Source organism: Tetrao urogallus (genome assembly GCF_951394365.1).
Source record: "Tetrao urogallus genome assembly, chromosome: 9".
Lineage (NCBI taxonomy): Eukaryota > Metazoa > Chordata > Aves > Galliformes > Phasianidae > Tetrao > Tetrao urogallus.
In genome coordinates, this window is record NC_136822.1 from 18,641,790 (window position 1) to 18,669,077 (window position 27,288).

General features: G+C 37.2%; 1 protein-coding gene across 4 annotated transcripts; it reads right to left on the reverse strand.

Annotated features, from left to right (window-relative positions):
• Positions 1-2,838: 2,838 nt before the first annotated feature.
• Positions 2,839-27,288, reverse strand: ECT2 (epithelial cell transforming 2; the record flags this gene model as incomplete). 4 transcript variants are annotated; one of them, XM_079540075.1, is made up of 24 exons in its annotated part: positions 2,839-2,928; positions 6,166-6,312; positions 7,422-7,529; positions 9,170-9,324; positions 10,844-10,982; positions 12,425-12,544; positions 12,734-12,812; positions 13,879-13,960; positions 14,671-14,767; positions 15,674-15,784; positions 16,744-16,812; positions 17,576-17,695; positions 18,336-18,472; positions 19,840-20,062; positions 20,440-20,502; positions 20,677-20,792; positions 21,672-21,802; positions 21,916-21,989; positions 23,070-23,177; positions 24,166-24,255; positions 24,792-24,974; positions 25,910-26,002; positions 26,129-26,208; positions 27,159-27,288. In XM_079540075.1, 24 exons carry the CDS (start codon positions 27,286-27,288, stop codon positions 2,839-2,841), a joined length of 2,745 nt encoding a protein of 914 aa, XP_079396201.1. The 4 variants fall into 4 exon arrangements, with proteins under 4 accessions (XP_079396201.1, XP_079396203.1, XP_079396204.1 ...); XM_079540077.1 differs by lacking the exon at positions 25,910-26,002 and having other exon boundaries at positions 26,129-26,205; XM_079540078.1 differs by lacking the exon at positions 25,910-26,002 and having other exon boundaries at positions 19,927-20,062.

Below are 27,288 nucleotides of genomic sequence, written 5' to 3' on the forward strand. Positions count from 1 at the left end.
GAGTTCAATGCCAACCCGTCTTCCAGGCTTCCTGGAGACTCTTGTCCAACTACTGGCATTTTTTGAGTCTTGGGGGAGCTTTTTCTGTTTGGTTGTTGTTATTTTTTAATAAAGCAAGCAAATAAATTGTTTCTTCCTTATCTACAATGCTGCCTGGCTGTCTACTCACCCCTCCAAGCTACCACTTGATAACACAGACTTCAGTGCTGTTCACAGTGCAAGCAAACACCTGAGCGCTATTTGTATTTTAAGATAGGTTGATAGCACAAACCACAGTTGCATCACAGTATTAACGGTGTACTTGGATTAACTCCATGAAAACATACACAACACACTACTTGTCCAAGGAATTTTCTTTCCCTGAGTGCTATTACCCAAAACCTCAAGATACACATATGCCAATGGGAAAGACAACAAACATGCTGCTAGAGAACTGCCTTCACCTGGAGATATACCTCCACTTACCTGAAAGGCATCTCAAACTTCCCATTCTTGGAGTCAAAAGAATGAAAACACTCACACCTTTATTAACTGTACATTATACCTTCAATTTGCAAACTCAAAGGTAATAAGAGATACAAATTCAACATCACTGTTTTTGCTACTCATTGGTATGAGCAAGACAGCTAGTTACCTCAGCTTTTTCTTGGGGGGAAAAAAAAAAAAAATGAGAAGGAAGAGAAACTACAGAAGGAATTACAAGAAAACACGGAAAGCCATTTTTCCATTTTCTTCAATTCACAGCCTAGTGAACAGCAGAAGTTACAGAAATGTGCACATCATACAAAATCCAGAGCACCTCACTTCACATGCAACACAGATGTGCATGCATATATCTGTATTTGCTCTTAAAGATGGCAGCAATTTAAGTGTCAGCCCAATTGATGCTTTTTTTTTGTAGACAAGAATCAGAATAAAAGCAGCAGACTGACCCGTAGGTGACAGGGATCTGGTTTACTTAATTCTCTTCCTTGAGCCTGTGCAGAGGCTGCACCACAGTAAAATACTTCTCTTCCTCAAATCCTCGTTTCATTTCTGGGTTATGAACTAGTCCAGATGTCTTTATAGCAATGTTGAGCATTTCATTTTGAAATTATAGCAGTCTTCTCAGGCAGGAGGTTGTTTAGTTAGGACTATTTCATAAGCTATCACAGCAGCACCAGCTCCTGCATTCACACACTGATTGTGTGAAGTTCCACAAGGCAAAAGTGGACCTTATGACAAAGCTGCTTCTACAGCTATACTGTCAAAAGCAGTACAGTAGAAAGTCAGAGAAGAAATTTTGCAATAATTTATCTGGAATTTACCAGGCTGGAGATGCCCATGCAAAGACAACAAAAGAAAGCCAAGTCTGTGGTTGATATTCGTAGCAGAGGATTTATTGCATGGATTCTTTCCTAAAGATACTTTATTACATCAAGTCCAGTGCACATTAAGTTCAGATGTTTGCTTTGAATGGATAAGGCCAAAGCACCCATGGATATATACACACCCAGTGAAATAAGGCAGAATGGCAGACATGAATGAAACAGAAGGATTCAATCTGGCAGACCGAGGCCTACCAAGATGCATATCTTATTAAAAATAGCTATTACAGTTAATCAGAGTACATTTATAGAGTGGAACCCAACTCAATGTTTTTGTGCAAAATGAGAGTGGACTTCCATAAAAGCCTGCTTAGCAAAGCCATAAGGTGTTTTGTTTTAAACAGTTTATTTACATTGCTTGGATTGGTACAAAATATAAAAGCAGTTTAGTCTGACAGATTCAGAAACATAACTAATTACATATAGACAAGACAGGACACTGGTGGTTAAGAAGCCTCTCTAGTTGAGAACTCCTAATACAGACAGATAGTTAAACAATTACTAAACCATTAAAGAAATGCAGAAATATACATATTTAAATGGTTCCTGAGATAGCAGTGAATCATACTGACTGAGAGGATATGAAAGGAATGAACACACAGCTTTGAAGGACAACAGAAACACATGAAAAAGACAAATAAAAGCCTTAGGAGTACACCTGAAATTTAACACACCCAAACCGGGCCCTCGTCGCATCAGTAACCTCATGCATTAAATAATGAGCTATTAACCAAACATTTGGATCTCATAGGTTCTTTGTTTTTTATTGCCATTTTCAAACAGCCCTAACTAAAAGGGAAAGCCTTAACTCTTGAGCATATTCATTTTTCTTTTAATCATTTGTGGTGGACAAAGCTAGCCATAGCCATTAAACTTACTGTTCAAATAAACCAACACACCACTGTATTACAGTGAGGCTGCAGAAGATCACAGTCAGAGAAACTCAATCCCACTTCTTTATAAACAGCTACACTTATAAAATACGTGGAATAAGCAGCTGTACAACAGGTTAACTGTCATACTCAAAAGGTCAGGTACTTCATAATGCATCTCCATTTAAGAAATCAACAGTTTGAACATTAAAGTGCTCAGCCAATTGATTAAGTTAGGCAAGCATGGGAGTCATTCAAACCAGCAGTAAGTTATGTGATCATCATCCTTATTTCAAAATTAGTTTGTTGCTTAAAGGGGACGGTTTCCATAAAAGAAAATGCTTTTAATTATGTTGGTGAAAAAATTGTGCAAGGGAATAATGAGTCTTAACCAAAGACCAAGTTACTCACTCCACTGATTACCTGATCCGCATCAGTACAACTAGAAACCCCTTTGTGATTAACTTAGTGTTATCTAACATTTTGCTAATCATTGCTAAGTGCTAATGACTAAGGTACCATTAATGTCAGTAACAGGTCATTTGAACAGCCAGCTGTTTGTCAGTCACTACAGTGTGGCATTGTACTTAAAGCCTGCTTCATATCAAGTGGGTTGTTGATCGACTTAACGTATGACTCCTCTTCTCAAAGATTGAGGGGAGGCTGACCAAGGATGGAGAAGAAATGCCCTGTTGAGGAGGGAAAAAGAGTAGTTGTGTTGTAATCGATGTCAGTAGATCAGTAGTCATTTCTCAACTTTGATATATAGATTCCTTACACTTTCTGTCAGGAAGATATTTAAGATGGACAGCTTTTTAAATAAGTCATTCAATATTTCTAGATTTTGAATGGCAAAGTTAAACAGCACCAAACAAGTAGTACAAAGAATAAAAACTTTCCCTTGTTACTAGATCAGAAATACAGAATACAAGAACATGTTTAAAAGCTACTCTTCAAAAGCAAGTATTAGCATGTTCCACATCACTTTTTGCACTACTTACCTTCTTCCAAACGTGAGGTTGCTATCATCACAACCTTGAAGGAACTTAGCTCCCCTCATACCCTACAACTGTGTTCTTACTAGGCTTGAGCCCCAAATCAGTCACTGAACACACGTTTTCTTGGCTACAGAGAGATATTCTGTATCACAGTGACTTATCAAAGCTTGCTTTAACTGCAAATATTTACACACAATAGGTAGAAACCTGATTTTTCTGGTGGTAGAAACACTAGACTTAAGGACTAAAGACTTAAGTTACATAAATACACTCTACTAAGAGTTGCTTCTTTGCATCAACTTGGATTTTATAGTTTTTACATCACTCCCTTAAGTACTTCCACAACCAACCTTCTGTTGCTCATGCTTTTCAGCATGGTTTTGTTTGCTAGGTAGCTTACTGCAGCCATGTAATTCAGGAACCTTTTAAATAACAATGCTTTGGGCAGGTAAAGGCATGCTTTTTTTTCTTTAGGAAATCTAATGTGTGTCTATAGCATGTCTTCTATTTGCAGCCATATGCTCTATGTGAATGTTAAATCCTAAGCCTCTTTATATTGCTGTTCTAATTAATAGTTCATAGGGATATCTATTTTTTTTTATCCTTTACACGTGGGAAACAAGAAGTTAAAACCACAGATAAAGTTAGCTATTCAAGACCACCCTGCAGTTAAAATACTGGTCCTGAGGACTCTGGCACTGGCTGGCAAGCTACACTGCTGCCTGGACACAATGAATTGAAACAAGTAGTTGTTCAATATTATTTTAATTAGGTCTAACTTTTTTTAATTAAAAGTTAAGAAGGATCTCTGAAAGAATTAACTTGGCATTCAAAAGCAGAAATAGCACAGTGCGTCAGTGCTGAGCAACCCAAAGCATTACAAGTCAAAGGAGAACTCAATACTGTTTATAACTCTGGGGATTCCAGGTTTTAGGTAGCTGTACCATTTTGTCTTAATCAGGATTGGGTGCTGACTTCATACAAGGTGGGCATTAACAGTCAGGATTGGACATAACTTCCCAGCACCACACTTGTTATCTTCAGCACCAAGGTGATAGTAATAATAGGGATACGACATGATTTGTCCAAGGCATGACCACTGAATCTCTCCAGGTTGGAAGAAGTTCTGTCTTCTTCTATAGCACTTGATAAATGACTATTTGGAGAGCCAGGACAGAGCACAGGTCAAGGCCTGGGCTTCTGAGAGCTCAGATCAACGGAGTTGGAGCAATGGACATTAACACCACATTTCACAGAGCCATTTAGGCCACATGAAGACAATGAATGAGCAATCTACAGTTAGGAAGGATTTAAGAGTTAGTCCAAGCATGAAGACATCTAAGCTTCAGTGATTTTTCCACTACTTACCCTTCCCCACATGAACACAGTGCCAGGATTTTAATTAAAACAATGCCTCGGTAACAGGTTCAGCTCCCTGAGTGATCTCAGACAGATTTCCTACAGCTTTAGTTTGCTACTCAAGAACCATATTACCATCTATTTGAAAGGCCCTGTTCCCCCCCCTTTCAGAACTGCTCACTGTGCTAAAGCCTATCCCCGTTTCTTGGAGATCATGCTTAGAATGGACTGTATATAATACATAAAACTAATGTTAGAATTAAAAAAAAAAAAAAAAAAATGAATCTCTAACCTCATGACCCAATCAAAACAGCTTTATGCCAATTCCATAGGGTAGGAGATGGATTAAAAACCCTATGTAACATCAAATGGAACTCACGCTCTGCTGCCAAGCTGCAGCTTACACTGAGGTCCAAAAGTTATGAGGAAAAAAATAAAGCAAGTTTTACTACTAAATTCCTGTCATTATAGAAAAGTGGTTAAGTACAGAGAAACAGGAAAAATGCACAACTTGTATTTTCATGAGAAATGAGATAGTGCTACATCAAAATAAGGGCGGAATATTAGAATTCCAAAACAACTGTTGAAGCAATCATAATTGAAGGAAGAAAATCACCACACAGAACTGGGTTATAGCCAATCTCATTTTATGTTAATTTCCCATAAACCAAGGGAGTTCACTGTCACACTTCCTCCCTTCATTAATTTGTATTTCTTCATGCCTATCTAATGTGACAGATAGTATGGCAGTCTGTGTTCTACAATTTAAAGGCCACTCAAACATACTGAATTATCTCTGTATTAAGATTCTGACATACAAATCAGTAGTAGAAAGATGCACAGGAAATCCTGCTCTTGACTAGCTGTCCTACAAACTGCAGAATTTAAAGTAATGTTCACTCAACGCAGACTTACTCAAAAAACTAAAAGATGATGGAAAAATCCCCCAAATCTAGAGCAATATGCTAGACTGTATTAGAAAATTGTCTGAGCTAATGCAGCAGAAGAGAGCTGCAATAGATAGCCAAGCATAGCAGGAGTTGCAGCAAAGACCAAATTTATTTCACCAAGATTTTGATGAGCAGATAACTCACTTGCCTTTTTAAAAGCTACCAGGCTGCAACATCAATAGCTCTCTACACATCCTTCCCAGTTTGTTTCATGGGATGCCTATTACTTTGCCCACTGGTGTTCTCACCACACTATTCAGGGGTCTACATTTCATTTGTGTTTTGTCCAAAATGAAATAGCCCAAACCAACATGTAGAAGTGCTGGGAGTTTCTTGCTAGTTCAGAGTAGGATGCATATTCTAGTTCCTGAAAGCTTATTTGCAGCTTAAATGTATTAACAGTTCCCAGGTTCTGCTACATAGTAGCACATCTTCCTGCATTCTCGGTAAGCAAGCCTTCTCATTGAACAACTGAACAGCCCTGAAAAGAACACATCTATTAATATAGATAAAAATAATTTTCTCCACTGCAGATCTTGAAACTGTTGTAAGATCGACATTAGAATGACTGTGGTCTTAAGCAAGTTGCTTCTTTGGCCTGCACAGCTAATTAACTTACCGCTAACGATGACGTACTGGTCAGGCGGCTGCCTATATAACTCTCATTAGCTGAGCTGGGACTTCTTCCTTCTGTTGCACTGTGTGACATTAAAGCCCTTCGAAGAGCTCTCTTCGGTGTTTTTGAGAAAGAAAATGCTCTCGTAACCTGGGGAGTTTGACAAGCACTGTTACACACTGACAAAGAGCAGGCTGTAATAGCTACCACAGTAAGGTACTATTCAAGTTTTGAACATCTGTAGGACAGGACAAGCTCTGAGCTAGGAGGACATGATAGCTCTTCCTCACATGAAAAAATTAAAACCAAATAAACAAAAGACAACTTGCAAGTGGGTCTGACTTTTAGGAGTCCCCACAACCTGTGCTATTCTCGCTTGTCTGCATGACAGCAGCATTTTGGAAAAAAATAAGAGATGAGAAAAGTAAAAAAAACAAGGTCTGGTCAACTAGACTTCCCCACATCCCTTGCATTTTGAAAGGTCAGCTCCCCTTGAATTAAGATTCTTTCAGTTCAGCCTTCAGCACCTTCTAAACTACAGTAGCCTCTACAGTTTCCCTAGGAAACAGCATCATCTTGATGAGAATAAGCCTGCATCAAGGCTGCTGAGAAGAATGGAGAACACATTCTTCCTTGCTGCTTCACCCTCTGTCAGTCCCCTCATATTCCACAGGCTTCAGTAGAACCAGACCAAGAGCACAGTCTACATGACAGAGCAGACAGGCAGCCCTCCTCCTGCTTCCCAGGCAATCCCTCCCAGCAACACAGAGCACACTTCAATTAAGAGCAGCTTAAGCCATATACAAAAGGAAGCATATAAAGGCAGAAAACAGCCTTCAACACTTATTTCCTTGTAACTTTGAAATCTGACATTAGAGCATGCACAGTTATCTTACTTCTGAAAGAATCTGAAATTTGATAACTGCCAACACCACTCAGTACGCTAAAAGCAGTTACAGTTGAGGTCTGTTTTCCTGAAGTTTAATCATTTGAACATTGTAAATAAAGTTCCATAATGATATCAGTAATACCTATATAATATTTACAACTACAACACTTAAGATACTCCAATTAAGATACCCCAAAACTACCCTCAAGCCCTCCCTACCTTCTGCCTTTAAGGAGAAAACTTGAGTTTCACTGAGATTAAGTTCTTCCTACAACTGCTATAAGTTGTACAAAGCCCTTGAAATGGAATACTAACATCATTCTGACTAGAAAGTATTCTGCTGCAAAGCACAGTTTTTGTAGTATCTTACCTTTTTTGATGTTTTCTTTATTGCCCTAGATGCTCTACTTAAAGTACTGTCCATATCTTTAGTATTTACTTCAACTGAATCAGGATCAGCAGCATAAATAAGGTTTTCCTGCAGACAAACATAGTCTTAGTGGTTTCACAAACACAAGCACTTGTAAAAATATAATTCTCTAATTCATGAAGTCAGGTTTAGAGATTTTTAATAGCTGCATTCCTCCGTATTTCTCTTACAATACAGAGAAAAACTATTTGTGTTGAAGTGGTTTTGTGATATTAACCACCAGTAGTCAGCTACAGAATGACTTTATTACCTTCATGTTTGTTTACCCAGTTTCAAGTTCAGGGGTAACTAAAGCAAAGGCAGTAGGTCTGAAGCACTCACGAGGAGTTCCAAACTAAATACTTGTTTCTTTCACTGGCACATAAGACCCTTCTTAAGAAAAACGTTAAGGACACCAAGCAAGGTCTAGGGCTACTCCCACTGCCTAGCAGACTAGTTAAATTTTACTGCCACCATGTGGCAAGTCTATGCTATCTCTCATTGTCACACAGTATCGAGAGTTACTGAAAACCCGAAGAAACCTTAGACTGAAGTTCAGCTTGCCACTTACATTAGCAAAAAAGTTATGTACTCACTACAAACCAATAATTACATAAATTATAATTAATAGTATTCAGTATAATAGATTGCTATTTGTCAGCAAATGATTCTGAATGCTCTGGGCACAATGAACTAATTTTGTCACATATAGATGAATTTTCTATTTTTATTTTTTTTCCTCTATTTCCACTCCTTTCTGTTATACTTCATAGAATCAAGAGTGAATACAGGTGACTGATACAGATTCAAGTAAATTAACCCATCTGAATGGGTGCTTCTCCTGCTCTGTACTTGGAAGAAAGAAACCACAACGCTAAGTTTCATATTCCAACATTCTTCAATGAGATTCTAAGCAAGACAGAAGATATTTTAATGCAAGTGTGTTCTAAAGTACTCAAAGACACAAATACTATACACCAAGAAAACAGTGCAGAATGTAGAACATTACCTACAAAACTAAGCTGCTTTGCCTCACATACTGTGTGAATTTTCAGCAAATTTGAATTACATATGCACATATTCTTATATATTCATATATAGTTAGAACGTTGGGCAAGACTTTTGCCCTAATTGGAAGGGATCTGCACTCCCAATTAATAGTTTCTGACTATGAAAAAAGTGTGTGAAGTGTGCATGCACATCGAGCTTTTAAGATAAATGAAGGCCAGCATCTCTCTTATTTCCCTGTTTTAAGGTTGGAGGAATGTCTGTAGGATGATGATGCTTCACATCCCTTACGCCTTCATGCCCATACATAAAAAAAACTAACAAAAATTAAACCTAACACGAAGACTTAAACCAACATATAATTCACAATGCTAAGATGCAGATAAACAGTGAAAGCAAGCTGAAGACAATCTGGTTGAGATTTGCCCTATGGAAGCTCAGCAGTGCGGAGTTTGAATTATTTATAATTTGTGCTGGGTGAAAGGTGTGATTCTTTCGTGTACTTACTAGCTTCTGCAGAAGCTAACTTTGAGGCTGCTTCCTCTTCCACTTTTTAACCACTTACTTGCCTACGTGCTAGCAAAAGATTTGCTGCTGTACTTCACCTAGAGCATATCCACTATTAACAAGTTCTTTACTTTCCTGTATTTCAAGCCAACAGAGCAAAGTATTTCCAGACAACAGGGCTGCAGAGAACTTACTGCATCTGCTTTACAAATTGTGTTAGCTACATGTCGACACAATGTTTTCAGCCAGTCTTCTTTAGGAGGTTCTTCACTGGTCATTTGGAAACTGAGTAGCTTGTTGTTGTGTTCTGTAGGTGGACGCACAACTAAGGCAAAAGCTTTGTGGCAATCTACAGACATTTTAGAAGAACAAACAAACAAGACAGAGGTAAGACAAAAGAATTCTATTTCATATGACTTCCCACCCCAAAGGAGGATAATGGGAGTAATCTTTTAGAGTTAACCCTTCAGCTTCCAGAAGTTAGACTTAGAGGTTACGTAACTTAGTACAAGGAATTTATTACTTGCACAACTGCAGAACTGCATGAGTTCTGTCTGCATGTCTCAAGGAGACTGCAACCAGTTCACTCACCAAATAGCTCGCACACTGTAGGCTAGACTATTTAATTTTTACTGATACAGCAGTGAATATTCTTTAACTCATGAAGTTTTGGACAGATTATTCCTTCTGTTGACAAAAAAAAAACATTTACCCTGTTGTGTAAGGCAGTGAAAGCAACAAAAGATGTCAGTAATAAACATGACATTCAAAGTGCTCCAGTTGAAGTTTCAGACTTGACCAACACTGCTCACTTAAGAGCAGAAAATAAATTAATTGCTGATACGTTAGAGGATATTCAGCCAAAGCGTGCTAAACACAGTTAAGGAAAGAAACAATTTTAAAAACATCATCCTCTAAGTCAGGGTAGCTGACCTCTTCCAAGTAGCATACTGAAGTTTAAGCAAATATTAAACAGACACTTGCCTGATGGGAGACATTTATATAAGTCCCTGAATAAACCTCAGTATCACACCATAAATGAAGAAAAACCTCTTAAAAGAAGACTTAAGCTAACTTTTTGTAGGCAGTTTTCAGCAGTTAAGCAACACGTTTATGACCTACCTGCTTTGCCATTCCTGTTTCTCATTAGCTTTCTAGATACAGGTGCTTCAGAAAAGAAACCACAACAATTCCAAAGTGCATATTGATCACCCCAAGTGAAATATCAAATTTATCTTTCTAGGGTACAGATGTTGAACCTACTCTTAGAAGTCTTAGCAAGGTTGGAATACTACTTGTAGCACTGGTCCTGCTGCTCTAGTAATACATTACTTTAGTGAAACGTTTATAGCCTCAGTATGGGAAAGCAGCCACAGAAATTAAGTCATTTAAGTTTGTTTTTATTCCTAAAAGGCTAAAGCATAGCTCCTGAGCATCGTTACCACCTTTTATACAATATTTAGTTTCATAACAAAAGCTTTTTCCTCTGCTTTGGACTGAAGTCTCACCTGTTTTTTGTAGTTTGTTTGGGTTTTGTTTTTTGTTGTTGCTTTTTTTGCTTTGTAATTTCAGAGCTGTCAAATGCAGTACTTTAAGTCATACTGTCATTTGGTTAACAAATGGTTTCTAACTCCACCTAATAGCTCTGTCAGATCTAGCAGCCCACAGTGAGTCTTGAAAAGCCAAAAAATGCCAAAACTAGACATTTTCAAGCTTGCAGACAGCTTCAAACAGCAGTTTATACTAGAATCTCATACCTGACTTGTCATACAACAAATATGCCCTGGCATTCTGTCTCACGATGGGAAAACCTTCATCCTTTAAAAGGGAGTTTTCATTGCTGTTGGGGCATTTTAGATTATACAGACCTTCTGTCTCCCTGATATCCAGGACTTTTTTGATCTGGGAGAGAGGCATGAGTACAACATGCTTAAGAGAAGCAGGAGGTCTTGTGTGGCCATGAGGACTCTTGAAAGCACCAATGACTTTGTGACGCTTCCTTGCAATCTGCAGTTAAATAAAAAACAGACTAAACTTAGAAAGCTATTATTGTTTTATTTGTCTTCTATATTCTTATCTTCTAAAATTCAGGAATGAAAATAAAGTCTCGCTACAGAAAAATACACTTGGAGTATTTTAAAGAACAACATTACTGCACGACAAAAGTCTTCAGTGAATTTGAGATAAGAGAAGCTTATAGACAGTTCAAGTGGCCAAGAAATACTTGCTACTTAGCAGCAACACCCTCACCTCTGGAAAAAATCAAAGAGGGAAAGCAGCTTTGTATTACAAGTCTCAATTCTACCCTGAAGAACAAGCAAAGGCACTCAGAAACCTACTACAAGTCAGTCAAGGTTTAAACACTGAAGACAATGCCCACATGCGTAAATCAAAACAGACTGTGGTGAATTCTGTCCTGAAAGTGTTACTTGCTGTTACTCATCCATGCAGTCATGGAGTAGATTTTGGCAGTGGAGGTATGTTAGTTTGAACTTCACATTAAAAAACAGAGGTAACATCACTGGTAACATCAGTAGTTTTTATTCTATAGAAGAGATACTTTCAATTAAGGTTCTTGGCTTGTTTTCACTTTCCCTTCCATCCTTCACAAGTGACAAGTGAAACTAAGTCAGCTTTACGCCTAGGTACTTTTCATCATGTATCTTCTTAACATAATATTAGTCTAGATACATGATATGTGGATCTGTTTTCTTTGTTGGCCAAAGCACAAACAGCCCTATCTCAGAGGTATATTTATTCACATTAAATACAATTAAACTTTAAACACACCAACAGCCTGCTGAGCCAGACTCCAGCACTTTTTCATCCATTACTACTACTTAAAGTGCTATGCAGATATGTAATTAAATATATTGAGAATTAAGGAGAATGCTTAAACAGAAAAGAATAGAAACTTATTTCTCAGAGAAGTATAGATATTGGCATACAACACAGAAATGCTAGGAAAATACTGTAATATTGCTTGATACTACTGCATGTAATAATGAAAAAAGTTCAGTGAGTGACAAGTATCAGTCATTTATGGTGCTAATTTTCAAAGTGTGTTAGATACATTGGCCTTACTTCCATACAGAATTGTTAATTGCTTTTCCAAGGCAAATATGCCCTTCATTGCTCTTTAATGTCAACTTCTTAATCTTGCTATAAGATCATCCAAAACTGATTAGTTACTTGCATTACTTATACAGTACCTACCAAAAAGGTAACATCAGGATGTGTTGAACTATCAGCTGTCTGTGACTTAATTCTTAATTCTTCTTAATTCTGTGACTTTTTTTTTTTTTTGCAACTCATTAGAAGTAAATAAAAAGACAGGTTAAACTTAGAAAGCTATTGTTGTTTTATTTGTCTTCTATATTCTTACCTTCTAAAATTCAGGAAACGTTACATTTTACAACTCATTAGAAGTATTCATACAGCAATCTTACCTCTAAGCAATCATTAAACAGAAAGAGCGTGACCTGTTCTCCCCTGTCACAGAGATCATCACCAAGTGCAACAGTTTCCAAACGCTGAACTAAGCTTCGGTGAGAGGACAAGAGATTGGCCTATGCAACAGAAGCAAAAAGCTCATTAAGCATTTAATTCGAGTGCTGGATTACTACTTGCTTACAACTTAACACTGGAAATCTATTTAAAACAGTACCACTGCATTTTAACCTCACATTTTCTTGCAGAAGGAGCAAGAAAGCAAGCAATCATTTTTACAGGTCTGCAACTTCAGAAAAATTACTTACTGGACATCCATCAACTTCATAGACAACCTCAAAGAACTGCCTTTGTGCCTCTGTTTTCCTCTTGTCTTCATTAATATGCCTGAGGAAAGCACATCGTATTACATTTATCTCCAATATCAAGCAACTGTAAATGATTCAACTACATTTAAGACAAAAATTAAGCTGAGCATTCAGAAAGCTTACAGAGTAGCACTTGGACATACAGAAGTAGAGTAAATGTACTCTACACGTATCCAAGCACCATATGCTAAGCAGGCATACATGAAACTTCAGAACTATAACATGACAAGAATATTGTTCTATTAGCTGACATAGCATTCAGTTATTCCAGTTTCCCTCCCTACCCCAGGAGGAAGGAACCAGAGATCAATTCTCATATGCTGCATTCTACAGGTCTCTCAACACCACCCCAAGTGAACACTACAGTTCACCAGAAGTCAAATACCAAAGTAATTAGACACTAAAAGTTGTTAGAAATCAGACAAACATTTGCTGAAGTAGATACATAAAGTCTCATTGTTGGAGACACATGCTACAATTCAGAAGAGGTGAGCCTTATAATCTAAACAGCTTCAGCTTTTAGCCTGCAGAATGGCACCATCAATAGCTAATAAAGAAGCACAACACAGATAAGCTTTCACCAATACTACACAACCTCTCATTGGAAATTTGTATATACAGAAGACTTAAAAGATGCTACCTATCCCCCACATCTCTTCCACTCTGTAGAGGACAGAAATAACCAGAACAGAGCAGATAAAACAAAAGAATCAAAAGGTTCAGCTTCATACACAGGTAGGAAGTCAGCAGCCATTCAGATAGAAGCAGTGGGTAACAACAGAAGCTTTTCAAGGACATCAAGGGCTCTGGCACAGGATAACAGAATGATGGCAGTGGCAGAAGGGAGACTGATCTGAGAAGCCACAGATTAATTTAAGTATTTGATAGCTTGTTTCCCCTCCACTCACTCTTCAGGTGGAGAATCCTTTGGTAATCATGGTAATCACCACTTCCTGAGGAATGCATATTACATACACTTACATGGAGACAAAACATATGGTAGCAATATGCTTTAAGTAAGGACAATTTAGAAGAGATGAATAGATGCATACATCTAACAGTTTTGTAGAATGAATTTCACTTACGTCATCACTTCCTTTAACGATTCAATAGCTCTCTCTAGAATGATTTTATCTGGGTTGTCTTCTGCTGTATGCTTCTTAAGATCTACAATTCAAAACATTCAAGTGTTCAGACCCTTAAGAATAAAATGTTGAGAATTTGAAAAGAAGTAGGAAGTCAATTTGATTTTTTAAGTTAAAGCCATTTCATATTCATTTCTTCCCCATGAACCACCCAGCACTGCAGCCTGCTAAAAGCAGCCTTCAGTCTTCAACTGAAGTAGTTGAACATGTGTGAGACTTATGCACCACTGTACTTATGTTGGCATATGGTCCTTGCCTTCAGCTTCCAAGTTTAACTGCATGGTAAGCTTACATTGCTACCATTAATAGCCAGTTTTACAAGGACTATCTAAATGCTTTAAGTACCCCGATTCCTGCCTTAAGAAGTTGATGTCGTAGTTTGTGAAGACAACGTTAACTCACACAGATCTAACAGATTTTATCATTATAACAGTAAGTGGTGATCTCAAGAGAAACACATGAAGCTGTAGCCTTGCTGATACAAATTTCTCTCTCATCCTCATTCAAAACAAGCTTTTCTTCTGACTGTTCCTGTATATATCTGAGGTACACAAGTGACATTTTCTTCAACTATGCTTTCTTCAGTAATTGGTCTTGCTGATTACCATTCAGTGTGATTAACTCACGGAAACAAACATGTTTCATGTGAGAAAAGCCATTCTAATCATGCCAAAAGCAGCATTATCTTGGTTTTAAATACCAAGATCAAGCACACAAAAAACACAAGATTACCATTTAGTAGTAGAACAACACTAGGCAACCTTTGAACAGGACGGATAAGTAGTTCAGCTAGGCTTTGACGACCACATTCTGGTTTAGCTTGGTTTATCTAGAAGAAAAGGGGAAAAAAGGAAACAACTCTTATTTTTCCAATAAAAGGTAAGTGTTGTATTCTCCAAGGCTAGCAATGCAGTAGAAGTTTCTTAGAGCCTTTCAACACAGGTTCACAGTCATTAAGCAAATCACGTGAGAAGACATTCAAATCTAGATGGTGTTTATCACTTATCTTCTCAGAATGATTCAACTATCCACATGACCAGCTTCTCAGACTTGTCTCACTATGCCTTAGTGCATGGAGCAAAGGGACAGCTGATTGCATTCTTTATCTTTATTTCAGTATTAATATGCAGAAATAGTCCCCAGTACCTAAGAAAACAAGAACTGAGACCTTATAGCTTGATTTCTTTGGGGTTTTCTTGTTTTGAGATATGCTTGTTGGATGCAGAAGATTTAAAGCTACACTGAACCAGCAGTCAGCTATATAGATTTATCTAGAACCTTGGAAGTATACAGACTCCTCTACAACTTTTCTTTAAAGAGTCTCTTCTCTTAAATCCTCACGCTCCTTCTTATTAGCTACAGGAATAGTGAGACATTCTACCTACTTGGAACTTCATAACTGCCAAGAGTGTTCCCAGAATAGCTTTTAGCTCAAGTCTTTAGCACCAGGAGAGGGATCAATGGAGAGAAAAAGGTATGTATTTGGGAGACAAATAACTTATTCAGTATATAATCAAACTAGCTTAGAAGCTGTAAGAGACAAGGAACCTGGACCTCTTAGTAAAGAGTCTCATGAGAAGCTTAAGGGATTGAAACTCAAATCCTTCCTATTTCTGTCTCTCCAAGAAGCATTCAACATTCAAGCTTTTAAAATTTCAAGTTCCTCATCAACTGCACTAAACAGTTTACTTGGTGATAGCTGCCAAGTTTGCACAACTTTGAGCAAAACACTTACCTTCAGGAAGGCATGAAATCTTGGCTTCTGTTTTTCACATCTAGTAATAGTTTCCTTGCTCATTTCAAAGAAGTTCACAAATGGTGGATATGTTTTCAACAAGTCTTTTGACTGAAAAATAAACAACTGTTAGAGATCCACTTCACGTATGACGTAGCACTGCACGTATATTCATACACCTGAGCTGTTCAAAGGCCCATTTTGATGAAGAATAAAGCATTGTAAACCTGTGCATGCTCACATAACAAGTTAGAACATCCTTGAATGTCAAATGTTCTAGATTCAAGGCTGCTTATGAAATACAGACTGCTCTCAAAGATCAAGTATAACGTGGCAATCCTAGAAACCACTGAGAGCTCTTTCAAGTAGAGAAGAATCTTACCTAACACAATACTTTCAGTGAAAGTTTTGGAAATTTTAGATATTTTCTCCAGTGTGCGCAATCACTTTTAGGAAAAAAAGACCTTAAATCACCATAAGAAATACCTCAAATCAAGAGCTTTTGATTTTTGACAAAATATTCTTTGCCTCAGCATGATTAAGACAGCAGAAGCACAAGATGAGTAGCAGGCTTACTATGTTAAAAAGCACTGCAGTCCCAGACATAGCTTTCATGTTCCGTACATTGTGTACTTGTGAAAAATAAGCAGTCATTATTTACACATTTTAAGTCTTCAAGAAAAATCAAGTGTCTTCAAAAAGTTAACATGCTAATTCCATATTATTGAAAGGAGGCAGAAGAGCACTAAGATTACAGAATGAGTTCCTTCTACCATTTAAGTAGAAAATGTCTGTAGCACTACAGATTGAAGGCTGTTTTTAATTACACCTATTTGAAGTCTTAATCCATAATGCAAACAGACAGATGCATACACTTAATCTTGACAGGGATTACTTACACAAAGTATATCACTTAGCTAAGAAGTCTAACCAGAAGATACAGTGATACGAGTCAGTGTTCTTGCTTACTCAGTAGTGCTCCGCTTGCGTTTGCTAGATCCTACAGTGGGTTTGCTTGTAAGGTAATAGTTCATAGCAGTTCTAACGCATAAAACCACCCAGAAACTTACATATTTAAGGAAGATATCGCCAATACTTTTGCTTTCAGTCCAATTCACCATAAGATCTTCCAGGTCTTCCTAGATTAGGTGCAAGGATGGGGAGAAGAAAATAACGAGCGTCAATTGCATAAAGCTTTAAGATGGGACCAGTGCTCTGCCAAACACACAATCAGCACAGAAACAGATAACAAAACAGGCAATCCTAAAACCCACACAACTTCACAGTAAGCCTCTTAAGTCTATTAAGAAATGATAGCAAAACTCCTCTGGTTTACTAAATATACAGTTTTGAATCAATAGAAGCAGAGTCTAACAGTGTCTGAACTAGTCAGCTCTGCAACAAAATGGTATAATAGAAGTTAGGATTAAATGATAATTAGCATAGGTTTCCACTGGGTGCACCAAGGGTTGAGGAGAGTAAGAGCAAGCTGTTAAGCACGTATCAGCTTGATAAGGATCAAGCTTATTTATTCTCAGGATACAGGATAATAACAGGAGGAGACAGCACAGCTGAAGTTCAGGATTCCCTTTGAATTGAAAGGTTTCACCACTAGACTCCACTTGTTTCTGCTACTTATTTTCATTCCATCAAAGTTGAGAAAAAACAGACAACTGCAGTCGCTAAGCAATTCTGAGTACAGTTAATAAATGGCAGTATGAGTTAAGTACAATTCTCAGACTTCAGGTACTTAATTTCTAAATTACGTTCTTACAGTATATTACAGATTTGCACTTAATTCACCCTAATGAATCTACACATTCAGTAGCTATGACTTAACACAAGCTGAAAGAATTTAAAGTTGCATCATATCTTGCTCTGTAGGAGGAAGTTACAGTTTACCTTGATTTTAGTGTGTACATCCAGAATATCTGGAATGCTGCCGAATATAGTCTTAATCTCTTCCTGTGCAAGTATTGGTCCGCCAAGTTGTCCCTCCTTCTCCAACGGAACTTGAAATAACTGATGTATTAGACAAAGAATCATTATATCTTCCATGCATTGTATAAGAAATAGTTATGAAAACAATGGTGTTTTTTTTTTTTAGATCATAATTTCCTGCAGTCACAATATTGATACATCCTGCTCCCACTTAACAAGAACAGATTGTGGTCGAATGTGGGTCTAAAAACTAGGTTAGTTAACATTACTGTAGAATAATCCCTTTATCTTCTCCTCTACTCACACACATTCTTTAGGCATGATAACGAGCCACAGAGGAAGCAAACTTCCTAGGAAGTGAAGCTCTTCCTGTAAATTGCTTGCTATTCTGCTCTTCTTGCAGTAGCAAACAGGGTTAGTGTTTTTTTCTACCTCTATACACTAATATCTTAAAAACCCAAGTCATGAAGAGCTTATTTTCTTAAAATTTAATATTTTCATATCAACTATAACTTCTAATCTGAAATCTGCAGTTGGTTTATGACCTCCAAGCTTTATAATTAACTTCTTTAATACACCAGTAAATTTTAAGCTCATATACATCATACCTCACATGCCTTTATTGCTCTAAGTTCTGAAGAGCCCAAAGACCACAAGTCACTTACCTAAACATTAGGAGTCTTATTACAATTGAATTGTACTTGCTGTAATACCAGCTCACCTGAATAATTGTTGTAAGAATATCAACATAGTTACTTTCTGTCTGATACAATTCCTTTGCAACCTGCCATCTTGCAGACTGCTTTAGTGGAAGAGGAGTGGAGTTTTTCGATGGCCTTCCGCAGGATTTCGGCGTTTCTAATTAAAAGATATTTCCAAAAGAAAACAGAGTTCTATTATGAATGAGAGTTCCTGAAAAGGTCACCCTCCAAGAGGGAAGCTTTCAGAATTCAAGGGAATTAAAGGCTAAAAGGCTATTCTTTATTTAGTCATCAGAGCTCAGTCTAAAAATGACTTCATTAGTGCTATTATAGACTAATAGTAACGTGTTATTCCTCAGAATAAGTCTTAGACTGTTAAACCACTAGTAAGCAATTTACAGACTGGTCAATGACTCAACCTTCTTACACTTAGTACCAATTGAAGGCTAAGTGCTGAACATTATTTACACATGGGACTCACATTTTTTTTTTTTTTAATTTTGCTTTGCTACATCAACAAGTCTTTCAGGTGCCTACCCTCTTTGCATTATATATGCAGCCCAAAACCTCTGAATGAGATCAGTCTTTACAAGCAAAAACCACAGCATTTCGCTGCAGGCAGACGACTGGTGCAAGTGGAAAATGAGGTAGATGAGAAAAGAGGGTAATTTTTCTTAAAACTAAAGTTAACCTGGAACAGTCCACCATTTTTATATACCTGCATATGTACTGGACAACAGAGATCTGTATACACCTATTCTGATGTAGAAGTCCATTATAATCACAGCACCTAATAAATAAGTGCTATATCTATTGTTTTCATAATATCACTTCCTGAAACTATCCACTGCTGCATTAGAAGAAGCTTCTGTATGAGGAGTTACAAGAGTTCTAGCACTATCTAAGAAATATGGTCATTGAGAATGAGCTTATTTCTCAGATTCCTTGAATTATGACTCAAAGGCTGTGCCTCTTTCAGATTGCTTATGTGATTTAGAAAGGTTTAGGTTGGAAGAGACCTTAAAGATCACCCCTGTGTCATAAGCAAGGACACAAAATATTGCCCAAAGCCCCATCTAACCTCCCTTGAACATCTCCAGGGATAGGAGATCTCCAAACTTCCCTGGGCAGCCTGTTCCAGCATCTCACTAAACCTACGGAGAACAATCCCTTCTTAGTATCTAATCTAAATCTACCCTCTTCATTTAAAACCATTGCCTCTTATATAAAAGAAAGATATAATACTTTTACAGTCTTTTAAAATCTTCTTCTTTTAAGAGTACCAGTAACTCCTCTCTGTAAGTACTGTTGAATATGCTTACTGTGATGAAAAGCAGCAGCCTGGCCTCTGTATCTGAATGCCTCACTTTGATCCTGCATCCCACACACTTCAAGGAAAGTCTGGAATTACCCTGGAAACCCGTAGCAAATCCTGAAAGACTTCTCCATCATTACCATTATCACTTGTATGCAGAGATATCTTAAACACTGCAAGTGCACCTAAATGAAGGTCTTTAACTATACCTCCATTGGTTGTGCTTGATTCTGGAGTGTTAGAAATGTCCAACAAGGACCCAAGAGAAAGTGAGTGTTCAGCTGATGGGCGCTTCCGAGGAGGAAAAGGTGACATGTCTGTTTCTCTGGTCAGCTGTGCGAGAGTCTCTTTCAAACGACGTCTTTTACGATTGCTGTTTGGAGTACTCAGAGAAAGCTGCGACACAGACTTTTTGAGGCCAGGACTCTCTGACTGTAGAGAAAGAAAGTTCAGTTTAGTCTTTTCACTTGCTGTTTCCAGCCCAACTCAAGGCAAAGATAGGTCAGATGAGCACACAAAACATTTTTCCCCCCTCAAGACAACCAGACAAAGCCCTATTTTTATTTTGCAAAAAAAAAAAAAAAAATAGGAGTCATACATTTATGCTGTCGTTTTGTTTTTGCTTTTAGTAAAACTTGGTTCATGTTTCAGGAAACAAAATGTTTTCTGAAATCAATACTCTAAGGGTAAACTCAAAATTCATGACCTGGGATTTAAGTGCAGCTTAACAAAAATTAATTTCTGGCCCCACACATACTAATTTCACCACCAAGTACAAGCTGTGTTGAATTCATTCATACAATACACACCTTCTCAAATAAATACATGGACTCTCCAGCTCTGGCGTCCATTTGAATGCTTCCCCAGAACCACTGAAAAATAAAGAAACCACACATAAAAATCACAATGTTAAAAATGCTCAGAGTAACGTATGTAGTACTATGACAATTTGCACACTGAATGTAAACAAGTAGCTTAAGCTAAAGCAAAAAGTCTCACATGGAGCAGTATAAGATGTATTCCTTCAAGAATTCGTAAGCACTAACCTCTTGCTTTACAATATAAAGTTTCTTTAAAGGTTCAAATGGAATCTCTTTTACTGTACTTTCTTCAACCACTAAGTGTGTACACCTTTCATCACCAACTGGTAAATAACATCCTCCTATAGAAATAAGAAAACAAAGAGGTAAATTGCAAGACAGAATCATATTATTGTTGAAGTTGTTTGCTTGATAGCTTTACAGCACCTAGTATCAAGGACAGAAGAGCCAAGAAGAAAACTTGCAAAACACCCCATATATTAACAGCAGCAGACAGCTTCTAGGAAATAAGCAGCAGCAAACAGTAGTGAATTATAGAATATAGAAAGTGTTGAGAGAAGGCATAGCTGAGAGGGCATTTAAACCTCTCTGGAAATAAACACTGTGCTTTACTGAAAAGCTTGTCTTCCTTATTTGTAGAACAAGGCAGGTATACTCTATGTGACACAGAGGTTCTAACTTGTGAATATTCTTAAAATCTTTAGAGAAAAAAAGTCAGGGAGAAAGGAAAAAAAAAAAAAAAAAAAAAAACAGCCAACTTCCATGTTTTGAGGACAATTTGCTATTACAAGCTTGCTGCATTCCCACATCAGTATTTCTATCACATACATGCTCTAGCAACACAAGGCTGGAACCACTGCTATCAATTACCTCATGACTGTGTACAGAAGTCTTAATGTAACCCTACACTACCAAAAAACTCAAACACCTCCTATCAAGCATTTCACCAGTAACGTTTCATACCAAAGCTGAAAGTTCCCTAGGATATTTTCAAGCAGCCTGTAATTTCTTTTAAGATGGCCCAGCTTCAATCAGTCTAAGAAGTTTCAAGTCTTCAACAGGTATAAGAATTTAAGACATGTGAAAAATCAATTTAGAGCTTTCCATGTTGAAGATTCTTCATTAATGTCTTAGGATTCATGATCCAGGATTTTGTTTCAGTGAAATCTTTCAGCCATAAGCCCCATTCATTTCAAAGGTCAGCATTCACAAACAATAACCTTGCATTTCTGTCATTTCTTCCATGTTTGCTTTCTCTTCATCGGAGAATCCAAGGAAACTTAGCAAGCAGTCCTGGAAGGGAGGAACTTTGAACTGATTTCTAATATCATCATCAGCTGCACAGAAGTCCCTAGAAAAAGGGTGCACAAAAGTAACTAAATCAGTACTACAACACCACTTAAATTCCCAATACTACAAGTGAACAGGTCATAAGATCAGGGTTGAAGGAAAGTAAATACCTACATTTCATTCCTTTTCTCCCAAGCTTTATAAATCCACTCCGCTTTCATGATAGGAGTACCAAGACTTACAGCAATCTACAAAACAAGAAGTGCATAAATGGCAACAAATAGTTTTCTACTTAAGTTCCTTCCATGCCAAGAAAAATTCCAACATAACTTTTACTTTTCAAGACACGTGCTTAAAAAAAAAAAAAAAGTGAACCTATTCCTTCAAAAATTATCTGACAGCACAACCTAGAAGTTAAGATGCATCTCTTCAGTGACTAGAAGACAGGACCAATAGCTTCTTCAAAATTTACTCAAAAGTGCATTATTAGTCCAATATTCTTCACTATAAGCACAAAAAAAAAAAACAAAATCAAATCACAGTTCCAATGGGATACAGAACCTTTCCTGCTTCCTATACTTTTTCAGAAAGATGCACATCCCAGTCTGCTTTTACTAAATAGGAAGCGACTAGCCAAGAGACTGCAAAGTTACCAAACATTTCTCTTTGAGGTGGCAAAAAAAAAAAAAAAAAAAAAAAAAAAAAAAAAACAAACCACAACCAAAACCAAAAACCTGGTTGACCAGAGATCAAAAGTAGGTCTTCTCTTTCAGTTCAAAGATCAGATAGACACATCTGGGAAAAGGAACAGTCAAACAGCTCAAGGAAGAAAGAGTCCAGGAATATGGATGCTTTTGTCATTAATCAAGTTACAATACCTTGTCAACTGAATGCACCCTGAATGATGCCTTCTCAGTGTTGACAGATAAGAATATATACAGATATTCACACATAAATGAAGACTTGAAAGCTTCTGCATAACAAGCTAAAAGTTTTTTTTTTTTTTTTAAGAAAGGTGTGCAGAAGTCAAGTACCGAAGTTTCACTTAAGTTACTTCAAAGTTTATTTGCCTGTCCAAAAAAAGAGCAAGCACATCATAATAACAATTTGGTTGATGTTTCAGCGATGACATTACCTTAACACTTTGGTTCCTGTCAATTACAAAACTTGTCTACTACAGAGGAAAAACATTGCATTCAGGGAATCTTTTTAGATATCTAAGAAACAAATAGGTATCCAAGATCGACAGCAGATGCAGATGAATTTGCAATTTGTTACAAGAGGGAAATCGAGAAAGTTCTCACAAAGTACCATTCAAGCTTACATACTCTGAATTTATCCCCATGTGTTGAATTAGCCACCAGATGTGTAACTTTTGAGTTGAAGTCCTTTCGAATAATTCCACCCATATGATGAACTAAGGTCACCAGCTTAACCTGCAAAATAAAGAAAAGGTAAGCTCACAGACAATCTTTTAAAATACACAACGCACAATGAGAAAGGTACACAAATAATTTACACAACAGGTGATAGAAAGTTGCATTAAATGGCTAGGACTAGAAATGCTTCAGTTTGTTCTCTTTGTTTTTAAGAAGCTATAGCTGATATAAGAACTACTCCCCCTTTCCCTTTTTTTTTTTTTTTTTTTTTTTTTAAAAAAAGTTATTTTAGAGATCCTTGTTATGTAGCTTGACAAAGACGTCAAGCCATCAGTACACTGGTGATCAATATCATGCATAATGCCTTCATTTCACATGAGATAAATTTGAGGCACGTTATCACCAATGACTGGGTCAGTTCTACCTGAAGGGACAGCTGCTAGAATTCACATAAAAGATGGCAAGTTGTCCAGTCTGCATCCGGACTACCAAACATCTCTAGCCCTAAGAACAACTTAAGAATTTATATACTTAGTTCAAAAATCAAACTACTGACTACCAGGCATCCAACAGGAATATCATACGCCAATTACATTAGTGAGAAGATCAAACACTGGAGTACAAGACCACCTCATGCTTACTTTAAGACCCAAGTCCTAATAGCAAACAGCAAGATACAATAACAGCAAGTGCTCTGAATAGTACTGAAAAGCTTTACCTGATCACACTACTTCCTATAAAAATACAAGAACATTAATGGATAAATAAGATCTTATCAAAAAGCCTGAATCTACAAGTGTTTAAACAGCTACAACTCAGTAGTACTCGTTCCATCATTCCAATAAAAAGTGACTCTAGTAAAGTTTTGTTACTATCCATTGATGTCATTGCTTTTGGATGAGCAACAGAAGAACAAAGCAGCTCATTCCCAACACAGAAGCTCTAGTCATGATTAAATCCAACAGGTGATAGAACAGAAGCACATTATAAAAATCACACTTAACACAGCTTTACCTATCCAAAGGGGAGAAAAAAAAATTCTTACTAATTCATCCTTCTTCCTGAATCCTGTAAAGCAGAGTACCAAGTTGAACATACTTGCACAGTACAGCGGACGGCACGAAAAAGGTAAAGGCTGAAACAAGATGAAGTTGGCTCATCAGTTAGAAGTATAATGATAAACGTTCTAACAGAAGCAATATTTCTAATATAATAGTGTTATTCCTAGTATTAAAGTATATGAAACGCTAGTCCAAGCCTGCATTTTGAGTTCTGCATCAGCTTCAGACATAGCAGTAGTGATAAAGTAACTAGAGAACTTCCAAATTCCAAAGCTAGTACGTCACACATTTTCTCTTCCCCAGTCCACCTTCCTTTAAGTGAGGACTTTTGAAAGCAAGTGTTTATTAGTACATGTATGCTGTCTTTCATAATAGCATAACCCCACAACTCCCACAGCTACAGCAGTAGAGGTGTAATCTTACACTATCTGTCCATGCTTTCTCATTAGATACAGTAATCTAACATGATACTAAAAAGCTTTCTTTTCTCCAGCTTACCTTGATGACAATATCTGTGATCCACAAAGCAAAGGAGATTATTTCAAACACTTCCTACTTACAACTCACTGCATGAGAGAACTACTCAGCTGATCTCATAAGCAGCACATACCTCTCCTTTCTGTGCACAGTGCAGTACTACTGGTGGCCCAATGACACGACAGTCTGCTTTGCAGAGGTTGTTGAAGATGGAACCTTGGAAGTCTGTTACAACGAAGACAGTCTCAAATTCTGGGGAATCACAATCTCCAAGCTCTTCTATTGTATTTGTCTTTATGTAGGGAACTTTAATTTCCTTGAGCAGGACAGGAAGAGGCAGGATGTTATTCAAGCAACATACTTGAATTAGGATCAAAATTAATTTTTATTTTTGACCATTATGAAAGTGTACTTTCATAATTTCAAAATTCAGACTTCGTCAGACATACTATCAAAGACATAGATAGAAGCTGGATGAGAAACATTGTTTTCTAGTATAAGAACAGCTATGAAGTGCATAAAAAAATTCTTAAAGCAATTTCTGCCTCTGAAGAATAAAAAAAAAATTGCAATTAAGTAGTTTTACTTATCAGTTCACAGTGACAACACAGCAATGACAATAACTACAGATAGGGAGAAAAAGAGAAGCAAAATGAAATGTCTCCCTTCAGACAATCACAATAGCTTAAGGTGCTTCTGGATGCAATTGAAAAGCAACACTCAGCTTGTAACAGCTAGCTCCATGCTGCATATGATCTAACAAAACAGAAGTCAGTTAAGTTCATTGCTTGGTATTTCTGAAGACTTAACTACATTGTCTATCAATCACTAGTTCCAGACTTTATTTCCTAGAGTTTTGGTTTCTTTTTAATACCAAGAAAACAGAGCATCACCTCTAAAGGTTAAACACAGCTTTCAAGTGAAAAATAAGACAATTAGCCAATCATGAAGCCAGTTCATAGCAAAAACTTGTGTTAGCTGAGTGAGCATGCATTTGGATGTCTGCGCTGATTTCTCACCCCTCTAGAAAATAGCTACTGAAGAGCTGCAGTTATTACTTCCTTGGTAGATACTTAAAGAAGTTGGAGAAAGTTTTGAGAAGATTGAAGAGTTGTAAGTGACACCATCAAACATTTGCATAACTTGTGACCATTATCCCAATTAACATAAATTAGAAGAGCCCACACATTTCAGTCCCAATGAAGTGCAACATGCTGCATGCAATCACACGTGCTTAATTGCATGACATACCATATGGGCAATACTTTTTATTAGTTTTTCTTCAGATTTACCAGGGCTAGTTTCCTTTATCTTAATAACTGGCACTTCCATTATCCTAATGGTCTGTGGAAGAGGAGAACTTTAGTACAGAACCACATTGGTTAGCAGAAGTCTGAAAAACAACATCATTCCAGTACTTCTTTTCTCTTTTAAGAAAAGCAAGAAAACAACTCAGACAAACACACATACCTCCAAGGCTTTCAGAAGATCCTCACGCTTCCCTGCTTCCTGAACCAAAACCACTCTTGTTTCTATTTGAGGCATTTCTTCTGTTTGTAGAGAAACAAGGATAACATCCTTATTTCACTAGAAAAACCCACGTTAATTCTAAATCAAGCAATAACATCTAGAAGAAGCTGACTATAACCTTTTCAGGACAGCTTATTTATCAGGAACAATCCTGAAAATAAGTGTTGCCTCAAGAAGACTGCTCTGACATTAAGATATGCTCAATTGACCACACAACATAAACTTCTAATATATGGTACAAAAATTATCCTTCAATTCATGACCATACAGTCAAAGTAAAATTGACTTGATGCTTATAACAGAATTAGATAGCAAGACTTGCTGGAAGATAGACAGATGGTATCTTTGCTAGCTTCTATGCTCCTATGCTCACTATTGCCTAATAACTAATCAGTTTCACAAGGGAATATGAGAAGCAAAATTGGCTATTTTGTTCTTTTTTCCCCTCAATGTATCAGTAAGTTCTGAAATGAAAGGAAGAAGGGGCAAGCATAGCCTCCAACAGCCATTTGATCAAGAAGACTGACTGTTTTGTAGGCAAACAGAAATACTCTAGTGTGTTTTCGGTTGGGTTTTGGTTGCTTGCATCTTAGGACTAATTAATAAACTAAATAAGTTTTAAACTCAAGATTATTAATCTTTTTAAAAGCTACTTGTAATTTTGCACAACAGAGCAACTACAGTTTCCAAACACCTGCATCCATTTATCACTTAAAATTATTTACTCCATAGAAGAATCTTTCAATAGTCAGAAGACCCATTTAATTTCATGGCTATAAGCCAAGATTTTGATAACAAAAGACATTTAAATTTAAGACTCCTCCTTTGCTAGTGGAAGGATCCCATACCAACACCCTTTAGGCTGTAGTACATACAACTGCAGTTCAGCAAAGCACTTCTAGCTTTCCAAAATTTAACACCCACAGAGTAATCAGTCATTGTAAAAATGGTCTTAAACTCCTTACATCACCTTCAACATCTACAACAGATCCAGGAAGCACATTTTCTTTGGAGTTTTCTACAATTTTTGAATCGAGAACAGAAGAATCAGCCAAGAGGCTCCTCCCGCTTTCAGACACCAGCGTGCTGTTGTCAGCCAT